Here is a 25,364-nt window from a genome sequence, read left to right on the forward strand (position 1 = left end):
AATTCACGGATAGTTTTAGTGTATTAATATTTTAAATATTAATGATTTCTTGGCGTTTTTATCCTAAAAAAACATGTTAAAAAAAAGGATAGTGATAAATTCATTAGAAAAATTGTTATTCTAAGTTCTAACTACTTTTTCAAAATGACTATTATATATTTAATTATTAAACTCATCCCAACCTCCAAGATAATTTGAAATTTAAATGATTTAAAGCTTGATTCGTAATGTAGTAATGATTATTTTGCAAAGTATTTTTTGTTTGGAAATACTTTAAAATAATAATTTTTTATTTTTAAAAATTTATTTTGACATCAGCGCATTAAAATGATATAAAAATATTTAAAACATTAATTCAAAAAAGAAATAAAATAAATTTTTTTACAAAAAACACTTTTCCATCGTGAGCCCTAATCCCTTATCTAAGTTGAGTTTTAGAAAATAAATAAATTTAAGATTAACTAGGTTTGACATGATCAACCAGGTTAAGATATAATTTGATTTTTTTAATTTTTTTAAAATTAAAATAACATTGTTTTGCTCTAAACTCATAACTTGGATCATGTATATGAAATGAGATACTTGAGATTGAAAAGAAAATATTAGTTATTTAGAAAAAAAAAATCATTAAGTGGGACAACAAATTTATTAATAAATTTAGCAGTACTTTAAAATTAATTATCTTACCTTCAGGAGTTGTTTTTTGAATAAAATTTACATTTTTTTGAATAAGATATAAGTTAATCATCTAATAGGTGGTCCAGTGGTAAGATTTTGGGAGTAAGGGGTTTGCTTCCCCTGTGGTCTCAGGTTCGAGTCATGTGGTTGTTAATATGATAGCCACTAGAGGTTTACATGGTCGTTAACTTCAGGACCCGAGATTAGTCGAGGTACGCGTAAGTTGGCTCGGACACCTACATTAATTAAAAAAAAAATTACATTTTATGTTTATGGATTATTGTTTCCTTATTTTCTAAGTGTAAAGATTGGTAAGTCTTCACTAAGCAAATGGATATTTGCAAATGAAATAGATGATCAATGATTCAAGGAACACGAGAGAGAGGGAAACAAAAAAAAAATTCAATCTTAATTAGATGTTTCAAGTTCCATATGTGTCGACGGTAATCCTAAATCGTCGAATATTACTTCTGTTTTTTTCTTCTATCTTTACCAATTATATGTTTCTGATGAAATTTATCATTAATTTGTATTGTTTTTTGCATGGCAAAAATTACCAAGTTTTTTAAGTACCAAAACCCCTTCCTTAAATGCCAAATGAGGCCTTATGTACAGGGGGAGGAGTCGTGAATTATTTTTAGGGAGCCAAAAGCTAGGAAAAGTTTTTGAGAGGTCAAATTTTAAATTTTACTGGTTTTATGGGGGAATATTATTATTATTATTCTTATTCTTATTATTATTTATTTTATTTTAATTTTGCAGGGGTCAGGGCTTCACTAGCCTCTCATCTCCGCCACCTTTTTTTATACATAAAATGTTAAAATCTCTGTAGGCTTTGGTGGTATAAAAAAATGGTAGTATTAGAACCACGAAAAACATAAAATAATATAAACATTGTTTTATTTTTGAAAATCATTGATGTATATTATTATCCATACTCAAATCTTAAACATAAAAGATCTAGATGGCTAACACTTGTGAGCTCCTTAAAATCTAGGGTAACAGGATATTTAATTGTTGGATTGAATTTAAATTTTTATAATTGATTTTAAAAATATATTTTAGGAAACCACTACATCGCTGAATAGACTATCAAATCTTTCATAATCATGTTTTGAGCATTAATGCTCCTTTTATAACATGTTTTCTTATTTTTCTTATATTTTTTTTTATTTTATGTTTTAATTCGAATTTTTTTTGTTTATTTTCTTTATATTTTTGAATTTCTAGTTGTTTCTTAGTAGGGATAAGGTTTTCTAACCTATTTATAGGTCTCGTAAATCTTTTGAGGAGGCAACCATTATATACTTTATTTTTTAAGAAATAAAACTACAAATTCAAGATTCATATCCACAACTATTTTTTGCTTATTAAACCTTCTATGTTTTTCTTGTGATTTTTGTGTGTTATTGTTGTTCTATTTAATTAGCTTCTGCCCGCATCAAAAAGTAAAATAGACCATTGCAAAGAGATGAGAAGTAATTGAAGTAATCATACAATAATATCTTCTTTGAGTTGTTATTGTATTTATACCTTATTCGTTATTTATTGAGTAAAAAATTAAAGTATTTATAATATATTCATTGAACATTGATTAATTGAATTTTATTTATTATTTTATATAAAATAATAGAGTATATATAGAGAGAGGATTAAAAAATATAATATTTTACACACACTTGTATATAATACTGATGCATATATCCTGGATTGAGTTTAAATTAGATTTTAGATAGAATTTGATAATATTCATATTATATTCACTATTAAAATATCTATTTTAAAAAAATCACCCACTTGAATTGGATCAAGTCAATATTCATCTAGATGGGGTTAAATTAAGCACTCTTAAATTGTAGAAGGCTTCAATTCCAAAAGAAATTCTTTGGAGGAGCTTAGTTCGGACTATTTGGATGAAAAATAAATTTAAATCTAAGATCATTAACGTAGAATTAAAAATAAAATTAAAAAAGAAGGAAATAATAAATGAAAGAAATGTAAAGCCACAAAAGGATGATAGGCTCAAAATGAGACGCGTAAACTCATGACAAGGAGATCTATGGTTTTGGAGCTTTCATGGTCACCACAACCACATTCCACGAGCAAAAATATATGTGTTAGGGACGGTGGACATCTAGCCCCAAATTGGGTCCCATATTTCAAACCCTAAATTGGTCTGCCCTTCTCACTTTTTTTTTTTTGTCTTCCTCTCGTACATGAAAAAAATAAAAAATCTCTACACCCAAATTACCGAACAACCCCTTTATTTAAAGATATATATTAGCTATCCAACAAATACTGGGCTAATAAAATATAAGTAGAATGATTAGTGGGAGTATCCTCCCTTTGAATGATTGATTGTCTTGACAAATCATTGTTTGTAAATAAAATATAATAATGGACCTTCAATTGTTTAGACATATTTGCATATAGTTTGTAGATGATTTTTGAGCTACTGTTTATTTTTGTATTTTAAAAATGTTTTTGAAAAAAATTAATTTTTTTTGCTGTTTTTAAATAATTTTAATATGCTGATGTCAAAAATAATTTTTAAACAATAAAAAATATTATTTTGATGTATTTTCGAGTGAAAAGTACTTTGAAAAGCAACCGTAACCACATTCCCAAACAATTCCCAAACAGTTAACATGATTTTTGTTGGGTTTTGGAGTTTTAGTTGTTGGAATTTTAATCGTAGATATGATTTTCAAAAAGATAATATTAGAAATGTGAAATGTGAAATAAAAAAAAGTCTTTTCTTTTCATTTACATTTTTTTTTTATATATAAAAAAAATGTTTTTTTGGGAAAGCTTTTGCTTGCCAAATTAATTTCTATATTTTAGATATAATAATAAAAAAAAAACATTACTTGCTGATTCATTAGCTAAAAAGTATCTTTATTATGAAAATAAGCAAATCATTAAAAAATCTATTTGAAGATTGGACTAACATTAAACCAACCAATGGCAAAAGTGAAATTAACGAAAACTCAAGGGTCTTTAACTTATCTTGTAACGTCAGCAACGTTTATCACAATCTTACTCTTATAAAATGGAACTTTGCCCTTTGATTACCTCTGTAACCCGCCAACCTCCATATCCACCAGCTCAAACAAACAACAATCTCTCTCTCTCTCAAAAGAAAAGGCTCTCTTCCTTCTATCTTTTGACATATAAATTTCTTGTTTTCCTTTCAGCTACTTAAAAGGGTAAGTATACATCATCAAATTCAAGCTAGAATCAACTTTTTTTTTTTGTTTTAAAGGGTTTTTGACGGAATCTAACAAAAGGGTGTTTGGGTTTTGTAGAGTGGTGTAAATGGAAGCAGCTACAGCTACTGTTATTGGATCTTCAATTGGGATCTCTACACCTGCAAAATCTGTTGCTAGATTGGGTTTTTTAGCTACCAATAAACAAGATTTTGTTCATTTTCCTATTAAGGTATTACCGGTTAGCCTTATTTTTGGGTTTATGCATGAATTTTGTGTCGGAGGAGAGTGTATGCCTAAATTATGCAAGTTACTGCAGCTTTTAACCCTTTATTATTACGAAGTCGAAGGTATAATTTTTCTTATGATTCAATTTGCAGTTTCATGCTTAAGAGCTATCAGTAAATGAAGTCTTATGTTTTATGCAAAAGATTTGTTCTAGGAGATGGATTCCTATGTGTGGTTGTGTTGGAATTTTTGTCAAAAAATGAAGCTTTTAAGAATTGTTTCACGTGAAATTTTGAAAAGCTTATAATTTCTTTGGGTTTATTTGGGACGTTTAAAGTTTACTTTGCTGTTGGTTTTCTGTATTTTTAGACTATGTATGGAAAGCTGGTGTTTGATTCCTCATTCCTCTTGTGTTATCTGGATTCCAGCGTCATTCTTCAGTTTCGTACTCAAAGCTGGGTCATAGGAGAGTGGCATATGGAAGTAGGAGATGTATGGCAGTGAGAGCATCTTCGTCATCATCTTCAGATTCTTCAGGGTCGATTGTGCCAATTGCTCCGCTTCAGCTTGAGTCTCCGATAGGGCAGTTCTTATCCCAGATTTTGGTTAGCCACCCTCATCTTGTGCCAGCAGCAGTTGAGCAGCAGCTTGAGCAACTTCAAACTGATCGTGATTCTGAGAAGCAGAAGGAAGATCCTTCTGCTACTGGCACCGACTTGGTATTGTATAGGTTAGTTTCACGATCGTGGTAGATAACTGTGTTTTATAGGTGCTACTATTGATGCCGAAAATTGAATCTAATGTTGGGTTTTTGAAATTATTAGGAGAATTGCTGAGGCGAAGGCTAATGACAGGAGAAAAGCCCTGGAAGAGATTTTGTATGCATTGGTTGTGCAGAAGTTCATGGATGCCAATGTTTCTCTGATACCCACCATAGGCCCCTCTTCCGCAGAGTCATCTGGTCAGGTGGACACTTGGCCTAGCCAAGATGAGAAGCTTGAACAACTTCACTCGCCTGAAGCATATGAAATGATTCAGAACCATCTAACTCTCATTTTAGGAAATCGGGTGGGTGATTCAACTGCTGTTGCACAGATAAGCAAACTCAGGATTGGACAGGTCTATGCAGCATCCGTGATGTATGGATACTTCCTAAAGCGAGTTGATCAAAGGTTTCAGCTTGAGAAGACAATGAAAATCCTGCCAAATGGTGTGGATGAGACAGAGAGTGATATTCACAAAGCTGTGGGTCAGGATGTGAAACCTGGTGGTCGAGGGTTATCCTATCAAGCTCTGTCTTCCCATCCTGAAGCCATTTCTGGTGGTATCAGTCCTGGAGGATTTGGACATGGATTAAAGGCTTCACGATTGCGAAATTATGTGATGTCTTTTGATGCGGAGACACTTCAAAGGTATGCGACAATAAGATCAAAAGAGGCTGTTAGCATCATTGAGAAGCACACTGAGGCCTTGTTTGGAAGACCTGAGATTGTCATAACGCCTCAAGGGACCATTGATACTTCCAAGGATGAAGTAGTTACGATCAGCTTAGGTGGTTTGAAGAGACTTGCTTTGGAAGCTGTTACTTTTGGTTCTTTCCTCTGGGATGTAGAGAGTTATGTGGATTCGAGGTATCACTTTGTTCTCAATTAAATAATGTTCACGTGCATGCAGGCCACAAAATAAAATAAAATGTAGTAGACATACAACTGACCGAAGTTAAATGCTATCTATGTATGAGTGTAAAGCTGGTGGTAACTATAAATAGATTTGGGCTGATTTTTCTGTATACAGTTTTGATGTTCTGTTTTCCTGTCTCGATTTGCATCTGTGCATTACCACATGGAGTTATTCTGTGCAAAGCTCGTCCTTGAACTCTTTTTTTGCGCTTCTGAATTATAATCAATATATGCAAGAAACTATGTAGTCATGATGCTTTGAATTATTTGTCACATACCTGAGTTTGATAGCAATAACAAAACTGCTAGATGTATATTTTTGCTCTAAATATAAAGTCATTTTTTTTGTGTAGCATATAGTCTCATTGAACTAAAAAGTGCACATCATGTATGTGGTGAATATACAAGTGAAGAAAACCAAGAATTTAGAGCAAGGCTGGCTTGAATTCACCTGGAAAGAAATAAGAAACAGAAAGCCCAATCCTTGAGTTATAGTGGTTGTTTAGTGGGGAAAAATCATTGAAGAAACTTTAGCCATGAATTAACTGTATAGCTGTAAATGTTTCATAGGAAACCACTCTTTAAATGGTCTTTGATGGTTGCTAGCTGCAGCAACCAAAAGTAGATGTAGATGGTATTAAGTACTAGTAACATTGATTTTCTCTAGCTAACGGCCAAGGGAAGCTTAGATGGATTCAGAACTCTGTTGTTGTGTCTGTACCAACTTGTTCTGATATGGATTAATTTCAATCCATTTATCATTCGTCTTGGTGGATTGATCTCAGCCTTTTGCCATTCAATTGTCTTATCGAACATGGCATGGTCATTCCACGAGTGTAACCAGATTCTGTGGGTTTCTGTAGTCAGATATAACACTTTTAAGTTGTCATCACGGGGAGAAAATTAACATTGTTACCATCCACGTACGCATAATTTGCTTAGTTAAATTTTGAAGTTCAACTATTTTTCTTTCGATAGGTTTCTGTAGTTACTCTCAAATGTAAATTTCCCGAACCTGGTTTGGCAAGAATGTGCTCTTGATGCGATCGTATTAGTATAGTTACGCAGCAAACAGTTGTATACTTGTTTTTTTAACAAAAAAAAAAGAGCTATAAAGAGAAATTTCGAGCCTGAATGGTAAACATCAGGGTTTAGATTTGCCATTGCTTATCGTTCTGTTCTCTTTGTGAAATATTAGCAAGGGTTTAAATGTTTCACGGTAATTACTCCATTCATCTCCTGGTTGGGGTTCTCATCGAACTGGATTAACATCTCCATACTGGCATTCTTAGAAAAGCCAAGATATATCAGTTTTTGTTTCAAAATCGACAGAATGATTAATCACTGCATTATATATTTGATGAAGAGTGGAAAACACCTGTTTTCCATAATGTGGTCCTAGATGACAGGGTTGAGCTGCTTAAACATGTTCAAATTGTACAGAACTTTGCCAAAAACGTCATAGAATACTATCTTTACATGTGTCTGCCTTAGTTCCAGGGACATGAAACCTTGCCCATCATAATAAAACTTGACTCCTCCTATGTTTAGTTGATCAATATCCCCTTTCCATGCCTTCGATCCACCTCCACTTGTTAAAAATTGGATTTGGCTGCATAAAGAGTCAAGTTCTTAAATCTTGGTGATTTTCGTTTCAATCCTTGCTGTGAAATAATGTCAATCTATGTTTTTTATAAACATACCTTGTGCTGCTGGTTATGTGTTCCAAGCAATGATCATGCCCATTTATGTACATTTCAACATTGTTTGCCTGGACATTCAAGACGTCGTTTGTTAGAGAAACGCTTTGTTTGTGAGAATCTCAATCTCTTTAGTAAGATTAGCTACCTCAAGAAGCGGGAGAAGTTGCTTCTTTAGCTCATTTGTTTCCCCATGATGGCCAATGCTTCTGATAGTATGATGCCCAACTACAATCTTCCAGTTAGCAGTGGAGTCCTGCAAAGCTGATTCCAAGTCCTGTTGCCAAACATGAAAAAGATGTAGGATTTGGGACAGAAAACAAGACGACGACTGCACAGTGCTTGCATAAATGTACGAGGATGATCAGAATGAATAACCTTCAAGAGGTTTGAAAGATAGTGCTGCCTTGGCATCACTCCTCTCCAATCATAATGATGGTGCTTTGGCTTCAGAAAGTACTTGTCCACAAATGGAGTGGTGTCGATGAAGAACAATTCCACAATTTCTAAGAGGATGTGGAGAGAAGTTTGAATTTAGTTAAGCGAGAGGCAGTCTTTCAGGACAAAAACCTCAGAGAGGCGTGAGGTTCGATATCTACTTGCTATAAAATGTTGAATAATTTACTGTTCATAGTTGGAGATGTATCTTACCTGCGTTAAGAATGAAAGATCTCAGGCAAATCCATCGGCTATCTACATTCCTCAGGTTCGGACTTAATTGAGCCTTGACATTTCCCCGGTAGTCATGGTTGCCTAAAACTGAAACCAGAATGTTTTTCAGAACACGAGATAGGGTAGGACTCCCGCATTAGCAAAAACTAGGATTCATGTATTTGTGCATTCTTTTCATTATAAGAATTAAACCCGGTCTAGCAGATCCAATAACTGTCAACCTAGACCATGACTTGTGCTTCGTTGTTTCGTTGTTTCTTTTCTCAATGAAACTCGGCCCAGGCTAGGCTCTGGGATGACCTGACAAGCCGATCGAGGTTTCTTAACAATTCTTTTGATTCCAGGACTTACCACTGTACCACTGCTTTTGAAGGCTCTTTGCAGTATAGATTTTGCTAAATGATTTCTCAAACACAGGGTCATTTATGCTTCTCAACCCGTCCTCGTAAAAGTTGTCTCCAGTAGAAACAACGAAATCAATGCTCAACTCTTCTCCTATTCTTCCCATCTGTAAGAAACTTGAGAAATTAAATGGATGTTCTTGCATTGAATGAATTATCACCACATAGTGCCTCCATCAACCCACAGCATCAGTTCATATCTAATAAGCATGAGACATCTATATATGTATATAACATGATACTGAGTGTTAAGACTTAAAAGATGGCTTAAAAAATTAAAAAAACCTGAAATGCAACATTGGATTGATTATAATTTCCTTTTCTTCCCCAGTCTCCAACCACCAAAAAGCTAATTGAGCCATCCTCCTTCGTAGGTTGCTCGAAACGCTGAAGCTCAGCTAAGGCACAAAGAACATACACATGGAAGCAGGCCATCCATACGACGTGCATTGAACTGAAATGGTGACTGAAACTAGCCATGATATCCCGAAAAAGAGAACTTTTTAGTTAGCAGCTTTGGTTTGGAGTGCAAAAGATGTGAACTCAGGTAACCTCTTTGAAGAGCATATAATGTGGTACCTGGACACAAAAATGGTGGTGTCTCTAAAGATGTTCAAAGTCGAAAAAACCACCCGTTAGCTAGCTACAGATAGTATCCATGCAGATTCAGGATAAGAGATTCAATGAGGGCAAAGGAAACTTCATTCTATTAATGGGCTAAATTCATCCGTGGTCACCATCGAAGTCCACTTTCCTGGAAATTTCTTGTTTTGTCTTGTTCAATACCAGAAGAGACGTAAACCTATGAAAGAAAATCATTGATGAGCAAGAGAATTCAAGGAACGAAGATGGGTTGAAGGTGGTGGTGCTATATTGGCGCTTGCTTGATGTCACAAGGCTGCTGTCCTTTTGCCCTGACCCTGACAATCCATACTAAAAAGTTGGCTCTGCAAGTCTATCACCATTGGGTAAATAAACCTCGCCAATTGCTCACATTGGCTGTAGAATTATTTGCCATTCACCAATCTCATCCTTTGACTCTACCGTTAGTTACAATTAAATTGCATGTAGTTATCAGGAAATTGGATTAGTTCTTGTGTTGAAGCACTGATTTACCAACTTTTTGGGTGCAATATTACTGCAAGGCCCATTTTTCCTTTCCTTTTTTTATTTTTGTTTAATAAAAAATTCAGTGGGGTTTGGTAATAGTAAAAGCAAGGGAATCCCATGAAGATTGCTAGAAGCTCTCCATCAATTTAATCATTTTCATGACATTATAGAACTCTATTTTTTTTTTCTTTTTTGATGTGGCCCCAACTCTCTATTATCACAGTGCTCAATGACAATGAAACATGAGCTCAATAATGATAGGAAAAAAATAAAAATTTATAACAATGACAATCTGTTGGCTATGGATCCCTAGGTTGATGAGTGGAGCAACTTTGTTGTAGTCCATCTATGCAAAACAGTGCCAGAAACATCATAAAATGCAATCTCTGCTTCATTCTGAGTCAACTGCACAGACATGAAACCTTGACCATCGTAGAAGAATTTTAGACCATCTTTGTTTTGTTCTTTAATGTCACCCCTCCATGCCTTAGACCCAGCTCCACTAGTTAGAAATTGTATTGGACTGTCAAAAAATTGCCCATCATTAGTAATATTTCCGAAGAACCCTTTCCACTAAGCAACACGGTAATCACTTAAGTTGTACCTCTCTGTGTCACTGATGTGTTCAAGGCAATGGTCATGTCCATTCATGTAAAAATCTACATTATTGGCCTGAATGTAATGAAAACAGCACCGAAAGAGATTCAATCTTGTGTTCAAAATTACTTCATCAGCAAAAAGTAAAACAGAACTGCTTTTCAATGATTGTGTTTACCTTCAGGATTGGATGAAGCTTGCTGACAAGTTCCTCAGTGTCGCCATGATGTCCTATGCTTCTAATTGCGTGATGACCCACAACAATTTTCCACTTTGCACTTGATTCACTCAATGCCAACTTTAGATCCTGATCGAAAAAAGGGTATAATCCACTACTTAATTATCCAGAGCTCTATCTAAACAGTAGATAGACCACTGATTTAGTGGCTATTAAAGTGCATATATTGTAAAGTCGATGCATTATTTTGAAAGTAAAACAATGAACATACCTTTATTAGGTTTGCAATATAAGATCTAGGAGATCCAATGCCTCTCCAGTCATAAGTATGGCCCTCAGCATTAGTAAAGTATGATTGGACAAAAGGGGTGGTATCCACAAAGAAAATTTCAGCCAATTCTGCAGAAAAACAGAACAAAAGGATTTGAGTTATTAGATGAATAAATCCTAAATTAACATCTAAATTTCAAGTGTGAAGTGGTCATAGTTAGTATAGTCTTTATATATATATGAGATGAAGGAAGCACTTAAAATGTAGAAGCTGCTACCCACCAGCATTGACGATGAAAGATCTCAAACATAGCCACCTGCTATCAATTTTCCTAAGTTGTTGGCTCAGTTGTGCCTCTGCATTCCCCCTATAGTCATGATTTCCCAAGACTGCAGAAGAGAAGAGAAAGAAAATTAGAAAATTCAAATCAAGCAAGATCAACATGTAACTTCTCATTTTTATTTGTGGAAAAAAATCATTCAGCCAGTCGCCAGGTTTGGTACTCACCACTGTACCACTGCTTTTGCAGGCTATTTGCAGTGTAGATTTGAGTAAATGATTCCACAAATGCTTTGTCTTGGTTTCCAGTCAATCCATTATCATAGAAATTATCACCTGTTGAAACTACAAAATCTATGTCCAGCTTCTCTCCAATCCTTCCCATCTGTATCCATGCAAATCAAAGGAAGATTAGCAGGTACGTGTTAGTTGATCAAGGAAAGTTCTTTAAGAGATGGGAATGTCAATTACATGTTGCATGACTCTCTCTCACACACGGAAACTTGAAATAAATCAGAAAAAGCAAAGAAGCTGGAAGAACCTGAACAGCAACTTCAGACTGGTTGAAAGCACCTTTTCTGCCCCAATCTCCAAGCACCAAAAAGGAAAGAGTCCCATCAGTTTTTGCAGGCTGTCCAAATCTTTGAAGCTCTGCATGTGTAGAGACTAAGCACAACCCAAAACTACATATCACCAAAACAAGGCATAGAGCCATGCTTTTGTTATTGAGAATGAGACCTGCCATGTCTCTCTAGCTAGAGCTGAACAGAGAAGAAAAGAAGGATAGACAGAAGAGAATCTTGCTGGGGATAATTCTTTGTACCATATAGCAAGCAACTCGTGAACTTGTTTCTCTACGCTGCAGCGAGTCCTGTCCACGTCCCTATTGTTTCTTGAGTCCATTAACCTATTTTTATAGACCAAAATAGCTAGTTAATTATTAATTATGAAATAAGAAAACTATAGATTTGAAAAGTCGAGTTTGGCAACGAAACTATGACACCTCTAATGATTTGTTTTTTATTGCGTTAGCGATTATTTTCAAGTATTTTTTATTTAAAAATATTTTTAATATTAATATAATTTAAAATCATAAAAAAAAATTGAAAACAAAAAAATAAAAAAAATTCAAAAACATCTTTTAGACAATAAATCAAACACACTCGAAGGCCATGTTAGGTGTTTTGGATTGAGAACCAAAATTAGCCAAGCCGGTAGTCGGTCACCATGCCTCATGCGGACACTAAAAAGTAGAGCTAAATATGACAAGGGTAATTGATGATATAAGCCTTAATTATGATTATTATTATTATTATTAATTCATGTTCGTTACCTTGACTTAATATTCAAATCAAATTCACTAAAGTCTAGATTTTAATTTTTTCATGAATTTTATTTTAAGGTAATGTTTAATTACTATTTTATGATAAAAACACATTAAAAAAATCTTTCCTCTATCTGGTTTTTTAAAGTAGAAGAATTCACTAAACAAAATCGTTGAGATAAATTTATTTATCTTTAATAAATTTATCTTTGGTTTTTTAACTAAATATATTTTTATTTATTTTTATATTTAATTTTCACATATTGAACCTTGAAATCGATTTATATTATTGAAAAAAAAATGTATATATATTTACGATTTAGCAAAGACAAGAAGTCCATTCCTTCACCACCACAAATTCATGAATACCAAGTGTTGAAGGTTTTCACAAATAATTCCTCCACATATTTCTACAATAATTTGTGGTTAGTATTAGACTAAAATTATACTAGATAACACAATTACTATTTATATTAACATCTATGCATTAAAAAATCATTATGTTATTAGTAGTTGTTTAATATAGAAATTATTGACAATGACAGTCGTTTAATATAAAAACTATTTTTATTAGCAGTTAACTAATATAATCACAATCTCTATTAACAGTTGAGTTGAGTTTGCATAGTTTAGAAACGCGGTGTAAACCATGTTTCATAAAAATTTAAATTAATTTTTATTAAAAATTAATTTTTTTGTATATTTTAGAAATACGGTGTAAACAGTTGAGTTGAGTTGTTTAATAAAAAAAATTTTTTAACTAAAAATTATTTCTCAGACACCTTTTACAAGTTTAAATGTTTTACTAAACTTAGTTAAAATATTTCGATACGTAATCTTTGTGGCATCACTTAAAATCTTAGCACGTTAATTTTTTGGAATTTTCTTCATTATTTGTGGGAGTTTAAAGCATTAATTTGGCAGGCAAAACACAGAAAAAACTCAGGTTTCTGTACAGGTAGTAATTAACAAAGTGTAACAGGCACAAACGGTGGGCAGTTTTCAAGTGGAGAGACTGAAAAAAAAAAAAAAAAAAAAAAAAAAAAAAAACAGGAACAAGGGATATGCGAATATGCCGTAGGATCGATGTCCGAATTAATTAGATCCTATAGAATATTCGGTGGTAATTAATTAAGATATTTGTGTAGGAGTATTGAATTATTCATATCTATTAGCTTTATTTAGGGCAAATTGAGTGATGCAGCAGAAACCTGTAAAGAAGCCGATAAAGGCAGACACACCAAAAAGTCTCTGAACCCACTCTTCAACCACCGTTTTTACTCGAGTATATTTGTTTTCGTGATCAAGAAATATTTTTAAATATATTTAATTATTTAAAATTGTTGCTTTATGTTTTTTTTATTGTTTTAATGTGCTATGTTAAAAATAGATTTTAAAAATAAAAAAATATATTATTTTAATACATTTTCAAATAAAAAACATTTCAAAAAATAATTACTACCATAACTATAAACACCAACACGGTTATGGTCGCACGGTCAAAAGCTTTCAATGTTTTCATAAATCAACACCATAATTTTCAATATTTACTCCAAAAAGATTTTATGTTACAAAATTATTGGATTAATAATTTTTATTAAAATAATATTTTTTTGATTTTTTAAAAATAATGTTTTAGTGTGTCGATCCAATTAATTAAGTTTTGTAAAATCTATGTTTTTTAGTTCATCTTACAATACAATTCAATTCAAATTAAATTTTGAATCGCAATTTTTTTTTTAAGGTTAGCAGCTATAATGAAGAACACTATTATTGTAGTCCATCGAGGAAGAAGATACCTCTCTTGATTTTATTTATTTTTTAATTGAAGGTATGGTCTTGATTTTATTTATTTTTTTAATTCAAGGTATAGTACTGATAATCATCCTCGTGCTGCATTGGCTTTTTGTAGTCCATCGAGGAAGAAGATACCACTCTTGATTTTATTTATTTTTTAATTCAAGGTTTTTTTTTTTTTAATTCAAGGTATATTACTGATAATGCATCATGGTGTTGCGTTGGCTTACTGTAATCCATAAGGAAAAAGATATCACTCTTGATGTTATTTATTTTTTAATTCAAGGTACAGTACTAATAATGCATCATTTGTTTTTTAATAGTAAACAACTCTTTATTTGTTTTAGATAATGTTTGGTATTATAGTATACTAGTAGTAATTATAATTATTAAATCTGGATTGATTTGTTAGGACCCAGTCAACTTGTTAACTAAATCAATTCGGGTAATATAAAAGATCGGGATAAGTAAAAACCTGGCAAAACCCGATTGAAACCTAATTTTTTTTCAAATGTGTTTTTTCTTTTAGCTAGAGACCACTCTTTTTTATATTTTTTAGTTGGTTATTAATTATTTTCAAAGTTCATTATATAAATACTAGAAGAATATTTTATTTTTTCAATGTGTAATTTGAAACCTTTTAATATATATATTTTATACTCATAAGAAAAAAATTATTTTTTCAATGTGGGATTTGAAGTTTTTTAGTATATATACTCTACGTTCACAAGAAAAAAATTATGATTTTTAATGCGGGATAAAAAAATTTTTGGTTTAAATACTTCAATTTAAAAGGATAACATACTACCATGTTATCTTTTCAATATAGAATAAAAAATATTTTGAAATAATTTTTGAAACTACATTGTTTATAACATGTATAACCTATATTTGCATAGATTGTTTCTTAATTTTTTCAAATGAAATATTAAAATTTTAATTTTTTCAAGTTGACCCAGGTCAACCCATATAATCTAGGACCTTGCTCCTTAGCTGGGTCAAACCCCAAGTCGAGTCTGATAACTATGGTAGTAATAGTTATTTTTTAAAGTATTTTTTATTTAAAAATATATTAAAAAAATATTTTTTAATTTATTTTTGATATAATACATTAAAACAATATAAAAATATAAAAAAATAATTTAAAATAAAAAATAATTAAATAAAAAATAATTTAAATTTTTTCATAAATATTTTTAAAACACAAAAATAAATATACTCTTAATCATCAATATAACCGAATTCTTTATATGATGAAAGTAGGAAAAAGAATTGTATTATTTATAGAATAATGTTTTCATGAGTGATTTTAACAACCAGCCATAACCACTTCATGATCTTATAAATCTTGTCATATATCTACCTAGTTTTTAAATCTGGCCCGGGTTTCGGGTTTTGACCGGGTCACCAAGTCACCTGGGTTAATTTTTATTTTAAAAAAATTCAAAACGGCGTCGTTTTAGTAAAAAAAACACAAGTCAATGGGTTGCAAACAGGTTTTTGACCGGGTTTTGCCGGGTCAACCGGGTCAGCGGGGTCATGCTAGGTCATGAATTTTCCTATTTTTTCTTTAACCCGGCCCGGTTCCAGCGCCGGTTCAGATGGGTCCCGGGCCGATCCGCCGGGCCGGGCCGGATTTCAAAACTATAACATCTACCATGCATAGAAATTGATACAAAAATATAAATAAATATAGCTATCTTAAGATCATATCCTAACATCAACATGTTGCATTTAAAAAATAAAATAAAATAAAATGCTAGTCTGGATCGAAAAATCAAGAGAGAGGAAACATGACCGACCATTTGGGGTTAATTTTCTCAAACATGTAGCAATGGAAGATCAAATTCTTTAAAAAAAGAAAAAAGAAAAAAAAAGACCTCCTCGTTCATCAAATTTTATATTTAACAAAAGAACTGGGCCCGAACAATGAATGACCTTTGCGATCATAGTGAGGCCCAGGGCCCAATAACCATGCCCATACGGCTAAGCTATCGTAGGCTTAGCTTGAGACCATTCTGAAGACGACAAACGCAATAAAATTCCGATTCCCAAATAACTGGGTTCGTAATGGATTAATCGTTGGGCCTGCTGTGAATTTAAACAGCCTGGATCTACTTGTTAATGGGCCTTTAGTGTCTCCGTCAAATGACACCCGATATTACCCCAACCTGAAACCATGGCCCAAATCTCATCTTATCTGTTTGCAGTCTCGATCTTAAACACCCCACATCCCTTTTATTTTTGTGCAAACCTAAAAAATATCACTAAATGTTTTTTTTATGTAATTTTTACTTATGATTTTTTAAGAGTCATCAATTAAATGCTTTCATACAATATTAATATTTTTTGTTCACATTTCTATCCAAATTATAATGTTTTTCCTTTTCTTTTTTAACAAATGATGTCATTTTATAAGGACTTAACGTATTTTTGATAATTGATTTTTTTTTATAAAAAATATAATTAAGAAATCAAAATGTTTTAGTGATAAAATTGATAAAAAAACATTTGAGTGTAAAATTGATAATACTCCAATAAATTGGTAGTGCATTTGATGTTTATCATCATCCTTTATGTTTTATCATATAATTGACGATGTACCATGGTAATTTCATACATAGCATGACATAAGATATCCATTTCTTAAATATAGTTAAAACAAGAATTTCTTGTCTCTCCATATTTGCCAGATAAATACACCAGATTGAAGTGGAATATTCACCGCGACGCCGCACACGCACGACATTCATCAAATTCGCAATGTTGCTCAAAGTTACTCTATTGGTATTTGTTTTTCCTGCTGTTCTGGAATTTGGTTAAGACTGAAATATCAAAACTGATGATGATGGCAATATCAGGTCATGGCTATGGAAAAGGGAGTGTACAAAATCAGAGTAAACTCAATATCCTCTAGACTTTCCAAATCGGAGATCATGCAGGGTCTTATGCAAAAGGACTGGCTTAGCAATGTTGCCCAGAAAACAGTCCCTTCGAGAACATTTGGCACTGCAGATCCAGCATCAACATCCCTTGTCCGATACCTAATCCACGAGTCTTCAGAATATGTGACAGGCAACAATTTCATTGTCGATGCTATTAAGGAAGGTGACAAAAAGCAAGAATCAAATTCAAATTCACAAGAAATCTGGAAGTGATTTGCAGCAACAACCAAGCCTAGAACATGCCTTGTAAATTGATACATTTAAGAAAATATATTCTGTCCTTAAATAAATTTTGATAGATGTATTTTTTCTTAGATGGATTTTTAAGGTTGGTATAAAACAACATCCTAAGAATCAATGAAAGGATGTTGAAAATTTCATTTTGAGCTCTTGAATAACATTACTACTCTATAGATGCTGGGGCAACCCTACCGGGAGTCCCTCTATTCTCTTCGCCTTGAAACTTGATTTTCCCTATTTATTTACCATTTTGAGCTTTCAGTTACCAGCTGCATAATTGTTTAAATCTCAGCTGAGAATCTTCTCATTGCATTTGCCGATCCCTTTTCCTGAAGAGGAAGTTTCATGCGATTCTTGATGATTTGACAGAGAAAAATGGAATTTTTACTGTCAAGTTGTTGTTTGCTGCGTCCATAAATCCCCATGTATAGCTCATATTTGAGTCAATCAAATCCTTTAATTGACTAACCAGTAAATGCACCCCATTTATTTACTAATTCGAGCTGCTTTCAGATACCAAGTAGCATAATTGTTTAAATGTCAGAGGAGAATCTTTTCATTGCATTTGCTCAATTACTTCCATGTGATTCTTTTTCCTGAAGAGGTTTCGTGTTTTCTTTCCGATGTTGTTGTCGGTGAAATAGTATCGTTTATGGTGGATTTTTTTTTTTTTGGCTATGTTGTGTTTAAAATTGTAGTATAGAGTATTTTTTAAAATATTTTTATGTTTAAAAATATATTAAAATTAATTTTTTTTTAACATTAACATGTTAAAATCATAAAAAATACTAAAAAATCAATTTAATAACATTTTAAACTAAAAATACTTTTAAAAATCACATAAAAACAGAAGTTGTCTAAATACCTCACCATGTTGTCTTAGATTATATCCAGCCTTACTGTCCACTTGTTGAAAAAAATAATTTTTGATATCTATTTTTTAATTTAATTATATAATAATATAAATAATTGACCACAGAAAAAAATAAAGAATAAAATTATAAAAAAGTTTTTTTTCCAGTCAAATATGTCTTTTTTTATTTATGTAAATTTTTATTTTAATAATAACATACATATTTTTATTAATAACATGATTTATTGAATAAGAAGTAACAACAATTAAAAAAAGATTCTTAAAAATTTGAATGATTTGAAGTAAAAAGAAAAAAACAATTTGTTAAAAAACTTATTTTTTCATGTATTTTTTGACAAAAATATATTATCTCTATCAGAAGTGTTGTTTTTTTAATTAAAAATTTATCATTTTTATGAAAGAAGATGTAAGAATAATAATTAAAAAATCATTTAAACAACTTACAATAAAAAATAGATATTAATAAACATTTTTTAAAAATCTATATATTATGTTAATAATATTATCATAGAAAGTTGTAATTTTATTTAATATATGCCATGATTAAATAATCCCTTACATATTATTTTAATAAATTTATTCAAAAAGAGAATTTTATTCCAAAATTAAAAACGAAGAAAATGTTAAAGGATGTTTATTCCAAGTCCCTTGTTTGCATGTTTTTCAATAGTTAGAACATGCATTATCTGAGGAGGGCGTGTAATATAGGACGTGTTGCAAGCAACACATTATTTTTAGTTTAAATTTTTGCGATAGAAAAGTTGGATTTTATTTTTTCAAATCTAAATTATACCCTCTAGTAACATTAATAATTAAAAATCCAAAATTCAACATAATTAAAATTAATTTTACAGATTATAATTTATTTTTTCTAAAAACAAAAATCACCTTCATTGAGCTATTTTTTATAAAATAAATCAATAGACATTAAGATTAGTATTTTTAAAATTATATAGTTAATTTTTTTTCAAATGAAATAGATTAAATTTTAATTCATTTAGTTATTATATAATGAGTAAAAAATACTTCTACTATATAATCTAATATCCAAAAAAAACTTGAGGGAAAAGTTAAGGAATTGAATACTAAATTTTACTACTTTAATTTCTTTTTAAATAAAATATAATAAAAATGTATGAGTTCATATAATATTCAACGAGATGACATGCCCGTGCGCTGCCGCGGGCTTATAAAATAAATGCACTTGATAGTGTTATAATTGTGAACCAGCGCTAGATAAGTAATAGAAATTAAAGGTATGATGGAACAAATATTTCATGATGGAAAAAAAAGTTGTGTTGGTGATCAAAAACTTAGAGACTGAACAAAATGATTTATAGCAATCTACAGTGTTTTGTGAGAAAAGATACAGTATTTTCGCCACATGATTTAGCTTTTTAGTTAATAAAAAGAAAAAAAATTACAAAGCTAAATTCTCTACCAACTTAATATTAAAAAAAAAACCAACAAAGATAATTTTGGAAGGAAAAAAACCCATGAGAAAAAACATTGTAGCAATTGACAATGTTTTGTGAGGAAAACTATAGCGCTTTTTCCAATAAAATAAAATAAAAAATCATTTAAAGAAATATTGTAGCAATCCACAGTGTTTTGTGAGAAAAACTACAACGGTTTCCTCATATGATTTAGCTTTATTGTAATTATAATTCTTAACCAATTCAATATTAAAAAAAAAAATCAACAAAGATAATTTTGGAAAAAATCATAAAAACATCACATGGAAAAACACTGCAACAATTCACAGTGTTTTAAAGAAAAAAAATTACAAAGCTAAATTCTTAATCAGCTCAATATTAAAAAAAAATCGACAGAGACAATTTAAAAAAAAATAACAAAACAAACACCAAAAAAAAGAAAAAAAATCATGTTGGAAACACTGTAGCAATTCACAGTGTTTTGTGATGAAAGCTACATTGCTTCCCCACATGATTTAACCTTATTTGTAATGACTTGTAATTGTAATTCACAAACAACTCAATATTAAAAAAATAAAATTAAAAAAGATAATTTGAAAAAAATTATAACAAAAAAAAACTATGCGGAGAGACACTGTAGCAATCCACAATGTTTTATGAGCAAAGCTACAATGCTTTCCCCACATGATTAAGCTTTATTACAAAGTTAAATTCTAACCAACTCAATATTAAAAAAAAAATCGACAAAGATAATTTTGAAAAAAAATATCACAAAAAAAGAAAACACAAAAGAAACTGGAAAAAAAACCATGTGAGGAAAAACTGTATCAATCCATAGTGTTTTGCGAGGAAAAACTTGTATTTACTTGTAATTGCAATTCTTAAACAGCTTAATATTTAAAAAATAAAATTGACAAACATAATTTTAGGAAAAAACATAACAAAAACAAAAAAAAACCATGTGGGAAAAATCATTATAACAATCAACAGTAATTTTCGAGGAAAGTTACAGTGCTTTCCTCACATATTGTAACTGTAATTTTTAACAGCTCAATATTAAAAAATAAAATAAAAAAAAGATAATTTCGGAGAAAATCATAAAAAAAACCATGCGGAGAAACACTGTAGCAATCAACAATGTTTTAAAGAAAAAAAATTACAAAACTAAATTCTCAATCAGCTCAATATTAAAAAAATCGACAAATATAATTTTGAAAAATAAAGAAATAAAATAGAAAAACTATGTGGAAAAACATCGCAGCAATCCACAGTATTTTAAATAAAAAAATTACAAAGCAAAAATTTTAACCAGGTCAATATTTAAAAAGTAAAATCAACAAAAATAATTTTTTTAAAAAAGAAAAAATAAATGAAAAAAAAAAGAAAAAATAGGAAAGTTGAAAAACAAGAGTAAATTTGAAAAAAAAAAGAAAAAAAAAAGAAAAAAGGAAAAAGTTAGCCAAAAAAAAAAGAAAAAAAAAGAAGGAAAGCACTGTGGATTATTATTGTAATCCATAGTGTTTTTGGATGTGGGGGAATAGTGATTCCCCCGCACTATTTATATATTAGTTAATATATGCAAAGGATAGCACATCAATTAAGATTTGAGATTTTTTTTAAAAAAACCCAAGTTTAAATCTTAAGAAAAGAAAAAGAGAATTAAGATGAGAAAATACTACCTCCAATCTTATAACCTGGTATTTATTTGGATAATATTATGGTGATGAGGGAATAACTAGTAACATCATATTAGTTACTCCTCAATTCATATTGAAAAAAAAATATATAAAAAAAAAATAAAATTTATAACTTATTAAACATGATAAAAATATCTTCAATTATAATTTCCTTCTTCCATTAAAGTTGGCACAAGAAGTAACCAATATAATTTTATTAATTATTCAATCAGCATCATGAAATAGATTGAGTTAAAAAATAGGTGTTCACTTTTAAATTTTTTTTAAAAAAAGGGTTCTGAAAACCTAGTATACTTAAAAAGCTTGATTTTAATGCCTTTTTTAAAATCATGGTTTCACGCAATCCCAAAAGAAGCCCTACTTGCATTTTGGGTTGAGTCATGAGTTGTCACTTGACAATATCACGTGTATTGTTATATGCAATTCTTTTATTTTTAAAGATTGATGTTAATTTTTTTCACAAAATTATTAGAAAGTTAAAAAAATTAAAAAAGGCTAAAAATAACCTAGTTGTTTTTTTAAAATTTTTTTATTTAACTATTTTTTTTAAATAAACCTATTTTGATACCAAGATATTTTTTTGATTCCAACTTGATGCTATAATATTCTTTGATATTACAATAACATGTAAAAGATAAATTAAAATAAGTTATTAACTCTAAATTCCCATAAACACATCATATAAAGATTAAATTAAGAAAAAAACAATAACCTAAAGAAAAACAATTGTCAAAATGAAAAAAAAAAATAACAACAACACCATGGATTACTAAATTTCCATAAACATATTATTTAAGAACTAAATTAAAAAAAATCAATAACTAAAAGGAAAAAAAGTCAAAATGAAAAAAAAACAACAACAACAACACTATGAAACACTATGAATTACCAAGTGCTAATGGGTACGGGGAAAGATTGTTTTCCCTGCATTTTTTAACTCTCTACCTTATCTGTATTGAATTTTAATTTTGTTTTTGGACCACTTTTTCTTAAACAGAAATTTGTTTTGTTCTGTTTGATATCTCTTGATATAGAAGTTGGACCAGATGGACAAAACGCAATGTGAAACACTAGCAAGAGTGTGTTTGGCAGTGTGGTTGCGGTTGCTTTTCAAATAGCTTTTCGTGCCAAAATACATGCCAATGATGTTTTTTTATTTTTTAAAAATTATTTTTGACATCAGCACATCAAAATGATTTGAAAACACTAAAAACATATTAATTTGAAGTTAATAAAAAAATAAATTTTTTTTAAATTTTATTAAAAGCGCTTTTGAAACACAGAAACAAACAGGTCTTAACAGAAGTAAGGGATACCATCGAAAGAGTGGAAAAGCATGGAGGGATTCTATTGATGGGTCTTTTCACGATCAGTATGGTTATGAGATTTGGCCTCTACAAATCAGTGGGTACGTGTGGACCAATTTCAGAACTGAATAGGGTCCAGGAAACGAGAATTGGTTGTCAATCAATAAAGCCATAAAGTTGAAAAAAAAATGCTTCCAAGATTTTCTTCAGCCAAAAAAAAAAGAAAAAGAAAAAAGAAAAAGAATCGCTATATAATATGGTATCTGGGCAAGGCTAAGCATATGTTATAAGAGGTTTGATCTTGGGTTAATCATGCACAGGTTATGGAAATCCTCGCCTGACCTAAATTAGGTCTGGCACTTAATTTGTTGTTTTCTTGTAGCAAATCTCCACATATTTAGACCTTGGCAAATCGTTTTGGTCAAATTCTTTTGTTGGTTTTCTTAATTTCTTCTTCACAATTTTCATTAGCATTAATTTGGCATGAATCTTGTTGTATGGAATCGCACTAATATAATTTTTACATGAAGATTACACGTATATGAAATTTCCTAAGGTTTAAGCATAGCAACACTCTCTCTTAGAGATTTAAAAAATCAAAAACGTAATCTGGATAAAAAATAAAAACCCTAAAATACTAAAATATCCATATATATATATATTATAACCCAAGCCTGTCTTCTTTATTTCTTCAAATCCCTAATTCGCAATCTCTTATCTCCGTGACCATTAACTTTATCCATAAAATAAAGTGAGTAAGATGCTAACCATATGAGAAAAGAAAGGTATGGGCTGTTGAGTATTTGACGTGGAAGGAAAGGATGGGAAAAGATAAGGGAAAAAAGGAAAGTGGGGGAATAATTAATGGGTTTGCTTGCAGGGAAATATTGGAAGAAATGATTGAAAGGGAAATTTGGAGGCTAAAAAGAAGAGAAGAAAAGGAAGATAGGTTTTTGGGAGAAGAGGAAAAAGGAAGTGAGTGTTTGGGGAGAAGGAAAATGTGATGGAGGATGTGAAGAAAGTGATGGGAAAGAAAACTTCGCAAGGTAAAAGCAATAACTTATGATATTAGTTTGAAAATATATTAAAATAATATTTATTTTTTATTTTTTTAAAAATTAGTTTTTATATCAATACATCAAAACCATTAAAAAACATAAAAAAATTAATTTTAAATAAAAAAAATTCAATTTTTAAAAAACAAGATTCTAATCTAGTTTCCAAATACAACTGATCATATAATTAATAGGTTCATGTACATTCTTTTTATGCATTCATGTTGCCTTTGTTGAACGTGCTTGCTCCCTCCACCCTTCCTTTTTGTCGTCATTTATTGAGAGCTTTGGTATTCTTTTCCTTACCAAATTAATAATTGCTTAATCAAAATACTTATTGCTTGTTTAATTTTAGAAGAATATTGGATATAAAATTCAAAAGCAAATTAAGAAGACTTGATGCTTGCTTAATTTTGTCATGGATTTGATAATAATAATAATAAAAAAACTTAAATGTAAAAAAATATGATTGAGAAGGAAGATGATACAAAAATAGTGTTATAAAGGCATTTTAGATATCAAATCAATTACAACATTATAGTACTTTTTCGTTGATTGAGTTTGCAAACTTTGACTTAATATATAAAGTGTTATCAACTATATAGTACATAAAATATAATTTTTTAAATATTAAAGATAAAGTGTTTATAATTTGAGAAATTATAAGTATTTCTTTTCAAACACTACAATGTATAAAGTATCCACTAAATTAACCACAAATTTAAGGTTTGTTGGGGTTTTGCAAATTCAATTAGAAAATAGTAATTTTTGTATAACTTGTGAATCATTTCATCAACAGATACTGAGAAAAGGGTATAGGTTATAATAATTATTTATTTGATATATACATATTTATTCAAACTGTTGAGAATCACAGTTTGCTCACATCGAGGATGGAATTGTATAGCCTAAACGTTAATAGTCCTCCTCCCAATTATAATCCCAAAAGGGCAAAATAAAATAAAATTAATAGCAGAATCTCCATGACCAAGAAAGAGCCAATGTTAATATGTTATACTAACATGCTCTCGTTGACCGCCATTGGCAAAGCACATAGAGCGTGGACAGTTCAATTCAGATTCAGACATTCAGTAATCAGTTCGATCGAAGACTGATAGACTATGTAGTCGTATAGCTAGCTCTCCAAGGCAATGTCACAATCTATCTCCATAATCTATGTGACATCGAAAGCTCAGTCACAACCAGTTTAACCCCTGCTCAAGCTTCCTCCTTGAATCCTGACCACCTATGAAGGGTAGTGATGTTTTTTATTTTGTTAGCTTCGGATTTCGAGGTGAAAAAGGAAACCAAAAAAGTCAAAAAGAAACTCAAATCCCAAATAAAGGCGAAGCATTGAAATCCCACCAATTTTCACCCTAAAGCTCCGCCAAGGTCTATTCCATAGACTTTAGTCGCAACCACATTTCTTTCTTTTTTAATGTCAAAAAGTTTAATGGGATTGTTGAGTTGAATATTACTATTATAAAGCTTCTCTTTCCTCCTCCTCCTCTTCAATCATGAAGCACTCGATTGCAAAATCATTTCTCACTTGTCTCTTTCATTCCTGTATACATTACCCGTACATTCTTGGGACTTGCCCTCCTTTCTCTTTCTATGTGCAGCCTAGCTACTAGTAAAATCAAAGCATTTAGTAGTTCGGATAGTAAAGGATGCATGCAGAGCAGTT

The 25,364-nt window shown here is 30.7% G+C and overlaps 3 protein-coding genes and 1 long non-coding RNA gene across 4 annotated transcripts; 2 read left to right on the forward strand and 2 right to left on the reverse strand.

Moving 5' to 3' along the window:
* The first annotated feature begins 3,724 nt into the window (after positions 1 to 3,724).
* LOC18105600 (UV-B-induced protein At3g17800, chloroplastic) lies at positions 3,725 to 5,904 on the forward strand. Its single transcript, XM_006374185.3, has 4 exons — positions 3,725 to 3,887; positions 3,987 to 4,119; positions 4,544 to 4,845; positions 4,940 to 5,904. The coding sequence occupies exons 2-4, from the start codon at positions 3,997 to 3,999 to the stop codon at positions 5,766 to 5,768; spliced, it is 1,254 nt and encodes a 417-aa protein (XP_006374247.1). The 5' UTR covers positions 3,725 to 3,887; positions 3,987 to 3,996; the 3' UTR covers positions 5,769 to 5,904.
* Positions 5,905 to 7,128: 1,224 nt separating this feature from the next.
* Positions 7,129 to 9,047, reverse strand: LOC112324310 (purple acid phosphatase 3). The gene is made up of 7 exons (XM_024586325.2): positions 8,853 to 9,047; positions 8,518 to 8,674; positions 8,146 to 8,253; positions 7,873 to 8,000; positions 7,643 to 7,771; positions 7,498 to 7,565; positions 7,129 to 7,406 (listed from the first exon to the last, which is right to left on the reverse strand). The coding sequence occupies exons 1-7, from the start codon at positions 9,045 to 9,047 to the stop codon at positions 7,193 to 7,195; spliced, it is 999 nt and encodes a 332-aa protein (XP_024442093.1). The 3' UTR covers positions 7,129 to 7,192.
* Positions 8,529 to 9,952, forward strand: LOC112324311 (uncharacterized). Its single transcript, XR_002978089.2, has 2 exons — positions 8,529 to 8,676; positions 8,942 to 9,952. It is a non-coding gene; the product is annotated as an uncharacterized LOC112324311 (long non-coding RNA).
* On the reverse strand, positions 9,802 to 11,904 carry LOC18105599 (purple acid phosphatase 17). Its single transcript, XM_006374180.3, has 7 exons — positions 11,544 to 11,904; positions 11,231 to 11,387; positions 11,005 to 11,112; positions 10,724 to 10,851; positions 10,453 to 10,581; positions 10,282 to 10,349; positions 9,802 to 10,200 (listed from the first exon to the last, which is right to left on the reverse strand). Exons 1-7 carry the CDS (start codon positions 11,745 to 11,747, stop codon positions 9,987 to 9,989), a joined length of 1,008 nt encoding a protein of 335 aa, XP_006374242.1. The 5' UTR covers positions 11,748 to 11,904; the 3' UTR covers positions 9,802 to 9,986.
* Positions 11,905 to 25,364: the final 13,460 nt, after the last annotated feature.

Source organism: Populus trichocarpa, chromosome 15 (genome assembly GCF_000002775.5).
Source record: "Populus trichocarpa isolate Nisqually-1 chromosome 15, P.trichocarpa_v4.1, whole genome shotgun sequence".
NCBI classification, from domain to species: domain Eukaryota; kingdom Viridiplantae; phylum Streptophyta; class Magnoliopsida; order Malpighiales; family Salicaceae; genus Populus; species Populus trichocarpa.

What these genes read in the sequence shown, in the direction of transcription:
- LOC18105600 (XM_006374185.3), top strand. Translation starts at nt 3,997, where the DNA reads ATGGAAGCAGCTACAGCTACTGTTATTGGATCTTCAATTGGGATCTCT. An exon ending in TTGTTCATTTTCCTATTAAG is followed by an intron (nt 4,120 to 4,543) that starts GTATTACCGGTT and finishes TCTGGATTCCAG; the next exon opens with CGTCATTCTTCAGTTTCGTA. An exon ending in ACCGACTTGGTATTGTATAG is followed by an intron (nt 4,846 to 4,939) that starts GTTAGTTTCACG and finishes TGAAATTATTAG; the next exon opens with GAGAATTGCTGAGGCGAAGG.
- LOC112324310 (XM_024586325.2), bottom strand. Translation starts at nt 9,047, where the DNA reads ATGGCTAGTTTCAGTCACCATTTCAGTTCAATGCACGTCGTATGGATG. An exon ending in TCAAAAGCAGTGGTACAGTG is followed by an intron (nt 8,254 to 8,517) that starts GTAAGTCCTGGA and finishes TTCTGGTTTCAG; the next exon opens with TTTTAGGCAACCATGACTAC. An exon ending in ATCTTTCATTCTTAACGCAG is followed by an intron (nt 8,001 to 8,145) that starts GTAAGATACATC and finishes ACATCCTCTTAG; the next exon opens with AAATTGTGGAATTGTTCTTC.
- LOC18105599 (XM_006374180.3), bottom strand. Translation starts at nt 11,747, where the DNA reads ATGGCAGGTCTCATTCTCAATAACAAAAGCATGGCTCTATGCCTTGTT. An exon ending in AGCTTCATCCAATCCTGAAG is followed by an intron (nt 10,350 to 10,452) that starts GTAAACACAATC and finishes CATTACATTCAG; the next exon opens with GCCAATAATGTAGATTTTTA. An exon ending in CACATCAGTGACACAGAGAG is followed by an intron (nt 10,201 to 10,281) that starts GTACAACTTAAG and finishes ATTTTTTGACAG; the next exon opens with TCCAATACAATTTCTAACTA.